This window comes from Phoenix dactylifera, chromosome 8 (assembly GCF_009389715.1).
Source record: "Phoenix dactylifera cultivar Barhee BC4 chromosome 8, palm_55x_up_171113_PBpolish2nd_filt_p, whole genome shotgun sequence".
Lineage (NCBI taxonomy): Eukaryota > Viridiplantae > Streptophyta > Magnoliopsida > Arecales > Arecaceae > Phoenix > Phoenix dactylifera.
In genome coordinates, this window is record NC_052399.1 from 28327081 (window position 1) to 28336882 (window position 9802).

The 9802-nt window shown below is 36.8% G+C and overlaps 1 protein-coding gene across 2 annotated transcripts; it reads left to right on the forward strand.

Annotated features, from left to right (window-relative positions):
• The first annotated feature begins 1281 nt into the window (after nucleotides 1-1281).
• On the forward strand, nucleotides 1282-9579 carry LOC103712564 (photosystem II D1 precursor processing protein PSB27-H2, chloroplastic). 2 transcript variants are annotated; one of them, XM_008799115.3, is made up of 4 exons: nucleotides 1282-1416; nucleotides 3130-3288; nucleotides 3388-3806; nucleotides 9297-9579. In XM_008799115.3, exons 2-4 carry the CDS (start codon nucleotides 3165-3167, stop codon nucleotides 9432-9434), a joined length of 681 nt encoding a protein of 226 aa, XP_008797337.2. In that variant the 5' UTR covers nucleotides 1282-1416; nucleotides 3130-3164; the 3' UTR covers nucleotides 9435-9579. The 2 variants fall into 2 exon arrangements, with proteins under 2 accessions (XP_008797337.2, XP_008797338.2); XM_008799116.4 differs by having other exon boundaries at nucleotides 3190-3288.
• Nucleotides 9580-9802: the final 223 nt, after the last annotated feature.

Here is a 9802-nt window from a genome sequence, read left to right on the forward strand (position 1 = left end):
ATGCATCCAAGTTTGCACTCAACAAACTTTTTCCTTAAATAATATCAAGGTTGCTTTGGGGACAAGACTCGAACAGGTATGCAAGGATCATGAATATTATTTTTTGGTGCAAATCATGAATATTATTTAGATGCATTCTTGTGATCATATCAAGGCACAAGAAGTGTATGGGATCGAATCACGAAGAAAAGCATCAAAGAGCACAGTTCTTAGTTCCAATACTATAGTGGGAATCAGCGAAGAGACTTGGTTTGTAAAGAGCACCCCTTCCCATTTATTGTTGTGTAAAAAGAGAATTGGATCGCTGTCGTTAGGTCTCTCGCTTTGACCATCTAGAGGGAGACATGCATGATAAAAAAAAAAACTTGTTGATAGGTGGAGAGTGGTAAAAAGTCTTGTAGCTAAACTAGGTAGATGTGCTGCCTATATTGAATAAGTATAAAAAGGATAATCTTAAAAGATAATGAGAGTAGCATGGTCTAAATATCTTGATCTTCAAAAATGTACTGTCGTCATAATGCTTGTCGTTGAAGAAGATGGATAATTTATTTATATATAAAATAATAAGCGGAAGAATAACCGCTGACTCTCGTATCCATCCACATTGTCACAGTTTTCAGCGGTTCCGAAGATTTGCTTCCATGATCTCATGTATGGCAAAACCAAAAACCAAATCACAATCCAACGGATTTCAACCTATGACTAATATCCATGTGTCATGGTCAGTCATGGCCACATCCCATTCCTTCGGTCTGCTTATCATAATTAGTGTCGCCGAATCCTGTTCCTCCGGCATAACCCTCCATATCTAGTTGGATTGCTGTTGCCGGATTTTATTAAATTTAATAAAAATCATATAACTATCAATTATTCTGACTTTTTTTAATCTCGTCTCTCTATATATATAGAGGGACTCCGTCCTAGATCATTTGTCATTCATGTATAAGTTGATAAGGACCCATCATTATGTATTGCGAAACAAGGTAACCTCCTCCAAATGGCTCCAATCACTGGGCATTCCACGTTCACGGATGGCAGGTAATATAGAATTAAACATCTGTGGTTCTAGGTCAACCTTAAATTGGAGAGTGTTTAATTCATTCTATCTTCCTTTGCTACTTTTTTGAGGTGAAATGGATGAAAAAAAACATCAAGGAGTAAGAGAAATCAGCAACAGTTGAAAACTCTTGCATGTTTTGTAAAATGATGAATGCTCAGGACCGAGCAATCCCGTTGATACAAAGCTCGATCTTTATATAAGACCTAGAAATTTCCCATCTTGTGTAGGACCGCCCCGTCCCACGTAATGACCCAAAGAGATAAGGCCCTGGCGGACGACAGCCAAGCGACCCGCAAGAGAGGTTTCTTTAAGGAAGACACACCAAAGCGAAAGATTTTACAACGAATAATATAGAGGTAGCCCTCTCAAATCTCATAACCTCTTTTTCCTTCATAGTTTAACATGGAAGGTTCATGTAGTTTGCTGTATTTTTTTTCGTTAAATTGTTGGACTGATTTTCTGAAACATGGGGTGGAAATGATGTCAGTGTGGATTTGAACCATTAGCAGATATACCAGAATGCTAATTTTATTTGTTTGGATAGCATTTTCCGTGAACGTGGGATTTAAATTTGAAGATTCAATTACGTTGTAGTTAGTTTTTCAGATTATTGCACTGAGATTTACTGATTTTGCTACTTCAAGAACAGCAAAGATAATTTACTTTTTTGAGATTTTGCACAATTATTGTTTTTTAATCTGATGATTCTGAAGGCCATTTCTCTTTTCTTAACATATTCTGGTTGGAGTTGCATGAACTTAGCTGCTGTTTGAACCTTAAGTTTACTTGGCTAAGAAATGCCAGATGAGTGCTTTGGTCCGTAAATTTTGCCTTCTTGTATGTGAAGTTGAAATTCCTATGTTGCTACGAGGGATTTGCATGTAAGAGCAGAATCGTATAAGTATCGACGAACAGAAGTTTACATGGTTGGAAAGGAAAAGAAGAGGAAAAGAGTAGGAATCTAGTAAGGGAGAAGAACTTAATATGTTGTTTGGATTTTTTATTAATTAAATTATACTGGTGTGGAGGATATGCAAAAAAGGGACATGGAACCAGCATCTTCTGCTTAGGTTATTAAGGACTGGCTGCATATATATAAAATAGGGCTTGACATAATGTTGGATTTTGGCATGTGTTGGTTTGGTCAGATTGGTTATATTCTGCTTGATGATGAACTTACACAGCTTAATTGTAATCAAATTGTAATGCAAACTGGGCTATACCCCCAGTTGCACCCCTCCTCTACATGGAAAGAAGCTGAAGGATCTTGGGTACAGCAAAACTAAAAGCTCCTGTTGGTTTTCTTTTTAAATTTTAAAAGATGGTTTAAGGGTTCAAGCAAATTATTAAGATTCAAGAGGGGAGCAAGCCGGGAGCAAGTATCTATAAAGGACATAATGTCTTAGACTTTCTGTAATGGAGGGGTAATGTTTGTCCATAATGTGCAAATGAACCAATTCAATCATGGTAGTTTCAGAATAAAATCTTACATTCTCAATGAAATACTTGACTGGCAAAACAACCACTAAGATACTGGTTTGTTATGCCCAGTTCCATGATCATATAAACTTCCTTCAGAAGACGAAGTTATGAGTCCAATCTGGTGAACTTGTTGGCAAATAATTAAAAAAGAATAATCTTAGATTCTGGCGATGCTCTAGTGTCGTAGAGTGACAATCATATGGTGTAAAGAGTGATGCATGATGGTTCGATCCAACTATTGAGACGAGTGGTCTTGCATATTAGGCCACTCGTGGCTCTTACTATTCCATAATCATAGTTCTCTGTTCTCTTAAATTGTTGTGTGTGCTCAGGCCTCACTCTCAGCTGCCTAATACCTAGATATGCTTTCATGCACCAATAAAAGATCACTTCTTATGTATTCCATTTTATCCATTTTCTTGGTTTCTGATTTTTTTTTAATTTAACATTAAATTATATGCTTCCTTTCTCATGCTTTTTAGCTACTACATTCCTTTGAAACTCTGGCAGTATCCTTCTGATAAGAGGATCAACATTGTAATGGAATTTTTTATTATATGTTAAAAGCAATTCCTTTCTTTATGCTGTCATTGATCCAAGTGATTCTGATATATAAGAAGTGATGAGAAGTCCTTTTCCCTTGCCAGTTATACAGGAAAGAATGATTTCTTCTCTCTCTTTACTAGAAAATTGCTATTGTTGCTCTGCAAAACATATTAAAAAGAAGGCAAAACAGTTCTCTCCCTGTAAGTTTTGACTTCTGAGAACCACTCTTCTAGTTTATAGACCTATGTTTCAGCTAATTCATCCTTGTTTCATTGTACCTTTTTTATGCAACAGAGCAGACAAACTGCAAGTGAAGGGCTCTTCAATCAAGTCTTCCCATGAAAATTTGGTTAACAGAAGGCTTGCGATATTTTGTAGTGGTGCCTCATTAGTTTCCAGTATAACGGTAAATTGTAACTTAACTGCATCACCTGCCAAGGCAGAAGAAAAGAACCCAGAAGATAAAGAGGCTGAGGGTAATGCTGGTGTTGTTGGAGCAATCAAATCCTTTTTGGATCCCAATGAGAAAACAAAATCTGGAAAAGTACTGCCGAAGGCCTACTTAAAGGCTGTAAGGGAAGTGGTGAAGACACTTAGAGAGTCACTAGAGGAAAATACAAAGGATGTTGCCAAATTCAGAAGGAATGCTGATGCTGCAAAGGAGTCAATTAGAGAGTACTTAAGTGGTTGGAGGGGACAGCAAGCAGTTGTAGCGGAGGTACACGTCCTGTTGACCTTAATTTTGCTTTTTCATAATTGGGGTACGAAGATGCCATATTACTGATAGATTATGCTCAAATTCACTCAGATCTTGTTCTTACACTAGGCAGTTTAAGTTTAAACTCCAAAATTAATGGTCCAGCTCCTTTTGCACTGCCAGAAAAATTAAACTGCACTATCTATCTCTTTTGGAAACTATTGATCTTTGGATTTGTTCCACAGAATCAGACGGAACTTTGCAATGATCCCTAGTATATTTATTTGTTAATACTAAATATTAATGGTGTATATCAATACTCTTTCTCCTGATACCTTGTGTCTAAGCTGTTGCATATAACCAAAATAAACTTAGACTCTAGATTTCAACACTTGCCAATGATATTTGTCTCACTTGTAATTATCTGATTGTTAAAGTATATAATTATATACTTAATAGAAATTTACGTTCATACAAGATAATTATTGTTAGCAATTGCTAAGAGGATCTAGCTGAGCCTATCTGTGAGGACCCGTGCATGCGTGTGTTTAGTCCCACACCGGTTATTCGTTGGGTAGGTCTTGGATACTTATACAGGATCAAGGAACCTAAATAATACCTTCCGGCTAGCCATTTTGGGTGAGGTCTTGGGTTGTTACATATGGTATCAGAGTGGATCTGGTCTATAACCTATGTGGACTAGGGAACATTACAGTATGAATTCATTGGGGCTGACTACGAGCCGATCGTGGTGTTTATGATTAGATTTGAATGGATTTGAACCCTTATCCTGATGAGGACGTTACGGCTTAACGGGGAGTATGTGAGGATCCGTACGGACATGTGTTTAGTCCTACATCGGTTATTCGCTGGGTAGATCTTGGGTACTTGTACAGGATCAAGGAACCCAAATAATACATTTTGGCTATCCATTTTGGATGAGGTCATGGGTTGTTATAAATGGTATCAGAGTGAACCCGGCCCATAACCTATGTGGACTAGGGAACATTGCAGCACGGATCTATTGTGGCTGACCATGGGCCGATCATGGTGTTTGTGATTAGATTTGAATGAATTTGAACCCTTAGCTTGACGAGGATGTCAGGGCTTGAATGGGGCAGTATGTAAGGACCCATGCGGGCGTGTGTTTAGTCCCACATCGGTTATTCACTGGTAGATCTTGGGTACTTATACAGGATAAAGGAACCTAAATAATACCTTCTGGCTAGCCATTTTGGGTGAGATTTTGGGTTGTTACACTATCCGAGTTACTTGATTGTGCCTTGATATAGAAGCCCAATCCTTAAGTTTCTATTTAGCCATGTCCTCTCATTCTGATGTGCTGGAACAACTGACCCTGCATGCTCACATCCCTTGTCATATATATATATATATATATATATATGTATATATTGCTACCCTGGATTCACATTAGTAACGAACAGATTAATTGAACTCCGTTGCCATATTTCATCCTGGGATTTTGTGATTTCTTTCAGAACATTTGCGAACATTCTATGATCCAATTGCTATCATGAGCCATGTGAAAATAAGGTACGAGCAGGTAATTAGACTTGCATTAGTCATGTTTAAGATAGAACAGATTAGTTGTTGAAGGCAGCTTAGGATGGTATGGGAAGAAGACATCATGGAGGCAATTTTGGAGTTGTAAGATGGCAATTTCGTACTCTTATTGGCACGAAGAAACTTGTTAGAGTGGGAAATTGTTCATAGTTATTGGTGGGAGACATTTTTTTATTTTTTAAAGCAGCTCCTTGAAAGATTGGATAGATTAGTTGTAGAAGGTGATTCAGTTTGATATAGTCTTGCCGTAATTTTCAAAGTTTAAAATAGAAAATGCTTTTATTAAAGGAAATTTTTGGAGCTCTAAAGGAGGCAATAACAAACTTCTATTAGCGTGTGAAGAAACTTAATAGAGAGGGCAACTATTCTTCACAGTTATTTGTAGGAGAATTCTTCTATGACTTATGTTTCTGCATCAACCATGGCCTGGACAACTGATCAGCTGTCTCCTCTTGTTCTTCTTCTTATTTTTATTATTTAACTTTTTCCTTCCTCTTTGGTTTTTATCACTTTGCCTTGCACTTCTCTTTTCTTACCATCTATTACTATTTTCCTTCCTCAAATGATAGCTTCATTATTCCTTATCATTTGTTTTAATATGTAGATGCGGTTGAGTCTTAACATTGTTATTGCCAACTAGTGAATTCTAGAACTCATGATCTTCATATGTACTATTGGAATGTGCCTTTTCTCTACTACATTATGATGTTGTTGAACATTAGTATTATTCTCAGAGCCTAATATATTCAATATGTTATGACCCCTCATCATGTTATTTCAGAATGTATGTTATTTGCGGGGATGATGAAGGAAGTATTGCTTTAAAAAAAAAATCCAGGAGAATATAAAGTCAATATTTAATTAAAATTTTTGTTAATGCGAAATAAAATCTTGGAACCGATCTGATATGAAATGTTTTCAAGACTTTGCAACTAATGTGATTGATTTTTTTTTCTTTTTCCTTTTTTTTTTCTTTTTTTGTATTGGGATGGTAGATATCAGATACATATATTATTTCTCATTATCCCAAAATAGAACTTGACCATTAATTTGTTGGCATGTTGTTCTTGGTAATTAGGTCACCTGCAAGCTTTTTGCTTATTCAAGATGACCAATCAAAACACCTTTTGAGCATTTTAGCCTAGCGTTGCATTTAAAAAAGTATACATCTATTTCAGCAATCTGGCACCCTTATCATAGCATAGAGGCTTCCATTGTCAGTGTGGCTTGATGTATTATAGAAGAACTTTTTCCCCTTTCTTAATCCTACTTGTCATTCTATTCCTTCCTTACAAATGTATTTTCTAAATTAAACCTGTCAGTACTTGGTCAGTTGCAAAATTTTTCCTATTTCAATTCAGATGTTTTTTCTTTTGGAGTAAACCCCCTGTAATCTTTGTTTCAATTTGCTACACTGAAAAGTCAACTGCATTCTTTTTTTTCTGAACTGGAACTGTTGTAATTTTTGGGACCCTGGAAGAATGAGAAAACATTCTAGATATCTGTGTATTCTATGCATCTTCTTGAGCCGACCTCTCTTCTCGGTTGCATAGGGTCATTCATGTTCCTTATGTGGCTACCCATTTTTTTTCCCTCTCTTAATATATGCATCCTTTTGTTAAATCTCACTCCACATGGATGGGAAATTTCTGTTACATATGTTCATTCACTTCATATCTAAAATGTGCATTCGTATATATGTTGATGAAAAGAACATTCATATTTGATGTGATATATTCTGAGAGGAAGTAAATGTGAATGACATTCCTTTTTGGTGAGTGTATGATATTCCTTTGATGTAGCATAATTGTGGAACTGAAAGATTTTCAAAAAAAAAATATCGAACATGAAATCTTTAATCACTTGATCATTGTTAGATATTGGAAATTTTCTTTTCTTCTCTCTCTCTCTCTCTGTGATGGATCGGTGTTTGACATTTGATTTATCACAAATAACTTCTCTTAGAGGTGGGCATTTCAAATCTACGGACATTGTCATCAATGCGATAGAAAATTAACCCAAGTTCCTATGAGCACTGCAAATGTGCATTGATGGACGGCAAATCTAAAGGCGTAAAAATTTCATGGAGAATAGTGTTGTTCAGTAGAGTGAAGTTTGGTAGAACCAGTATCTTTTTCTCTTTTTTTTTGAATGGGAAGTGGTGGAAGTGAGGAACTTCCCCCAATTTATTATAAAAGTATTAAAAAAATTACACTGATGTTTTAACAGAAGTTATGCCACATTGAAAAGGTGTAAAGGGTTTATGAAGTATAGAAGAAGCTGAAGACTTCTGCTTATGAAAGATCCTGGAATTCCTTTCGTGCCAAATATGCCATATTAGAGCCATGAACAGTTGATCCCATCCTTTCCTTATGGTAGAAGCAGTATCTTATAACTGAAAATTGCCTCAACAGCATCATATACATTATTTGCCATCAAATCTTTTCCGCTCAATATCAGTTAAGTTCTTTTCTCTTTTATCCTCTGCTATATATTTTAAGGAGATTTGTAGATCATATGGTGCCCAAGTCTGGGTAAGGTTATTTTAGGATCCTCAAAGCAAACTTTAGAATGAGCATCTCAGAATGCCCAACATAGTCTTGAGTATCTTCTTTTTTTATATTCCGTGTGTCAGCAGTCAGTATGTTCTATTTGTTTTATTTCTTTTGAATGCAATTAGGATGAAATGCACTAGACACTGATTTTCTAGAGCTTGGAGTAGAGTTTCAGGCTTTCATATGAATCCACGGATGTGGAGATCTGGCATTTTATGGATTTGCTTTGGTACCTTCCTTTGTCCCCATAAACATCCATGTTTTTTGATTGGAGGGCTTAGAATTAACTTTTTAACTGACCACAACCAGAGGTACTGATGCAAGGTACGGGTAAAGTCGTAAGTTATTTAGAGCTAAGGGCTTTTTGGGATGCGTCCTTGTCTCATATTTTTACCCTCCTTCCCATCTCCCACAAACTCGTTCATCTTGCGCCAATCCTCTTGGCTCTTCTCTGATCTTGTTGCTCTTGCCTGGCTCCAATGCAGTGCTTATTCCCCAAGGATCTGGAATGAAATCCGAAGAGGAAAGGTGCAGCGCTGGTGGTGTAATTCCTGAATTTCTTCACTAGATAAAACTAGAAGAGGTGTTTAAAGGTCTTTTAGAAAGAGAAGGGAAGGAGGACTGAGAATTGGATGGACCTAGACTAGACCTTTGTGGGGCTGTAATGCACGGTTATATATTCTCTGCTTCATATTTCCGGATAACCAACTTCATCACATTGGAGAGATACCCAAGAGAGAAATCACATTTTGAGTTTTTGAGATTGGTTTCTATGAAGAAAATTCTCTATACTTTTCTCTATGTTTTGTCTTAACTTCATCAAGACTTCTTCTGGGGTATTGGAGAGATCGAAGTGATTAAAATGTGGAAATTGTTTGCCCATGGTGCTGGACTGTCAATTGGGAGCCTGAGAATAGTGGAAAATGAGGCTGGGTTCAGGAGGTTAATGGAGCTAGCTCGGCGAGACAGAAAGGAAGGAAACAAGAACAAGCAAAGATGGAGTACGACATGCAGACTTGGAAGTATTAAATAGAGAGATCAGTAATCATTTGAATTGGTAGAACTCCAAAAGTTCACTTTTGCCCCAAGTAAAATCAGAAGTCTCTAAGTAACTGGCAAGTGATGAGAAAAAGGTGCCAAAGCAAATCCTGGCATTTTATAACGATGAAAGACTCCAACAACGAATGCCTTTTCTCAGCCGCATACTAGGTTTTCTTTTGTGAGTTTTTTGGTTGATTATCTCAAGTCATTTCATGTACTATAAATAAATCATCTTACTTGTGTAACAAATGATTATCTTATAATGAACCAAGGCATTCCTTAAATTTTTTTGAGACTGCTCAATTACAAAATAATCTGGCATTTGTTTCAGGAGTCATATGCTGCTCTGGAGAAAGCAATAAGATCGTTGGCCAATTTCTATTCAAAAGCAGGCCCCTTTGCTACACCATCAGATGAGGTTAAAGCAAGCATTCTGAATGACTTAAAGACTGCAGAAGCCTCTCTGTAATATAGCCATGGTCCCTAGTAACCTTGCAATCTCTATGTTATGGTGAGTTCATTTGATAGCTAATATGAAGCTGTATCTGTGAATGTCCTGTGTCTTTTTGGCCAAATGATGAGTCTAGGAATTGTTGCATCTTACTCAAACTCAATTTATGTCATGTCCATGATGTCTCCCATGCAACGAAACAGAGGCTATGCAGACTCCAAATACCTTGTCAAGTTGCAGCAGCTTTATCATTTTGGTGTTGCAACAGATTTAAGACTTTTTTTCCCTTTTGTATGCTTTTCTAGATGTTATAGTTATGGATCATTGTGGACATAGGTTGTCTCTTTTGTGTGAAAGAAGAATTCACCTTCCCTTGCACGAATCCA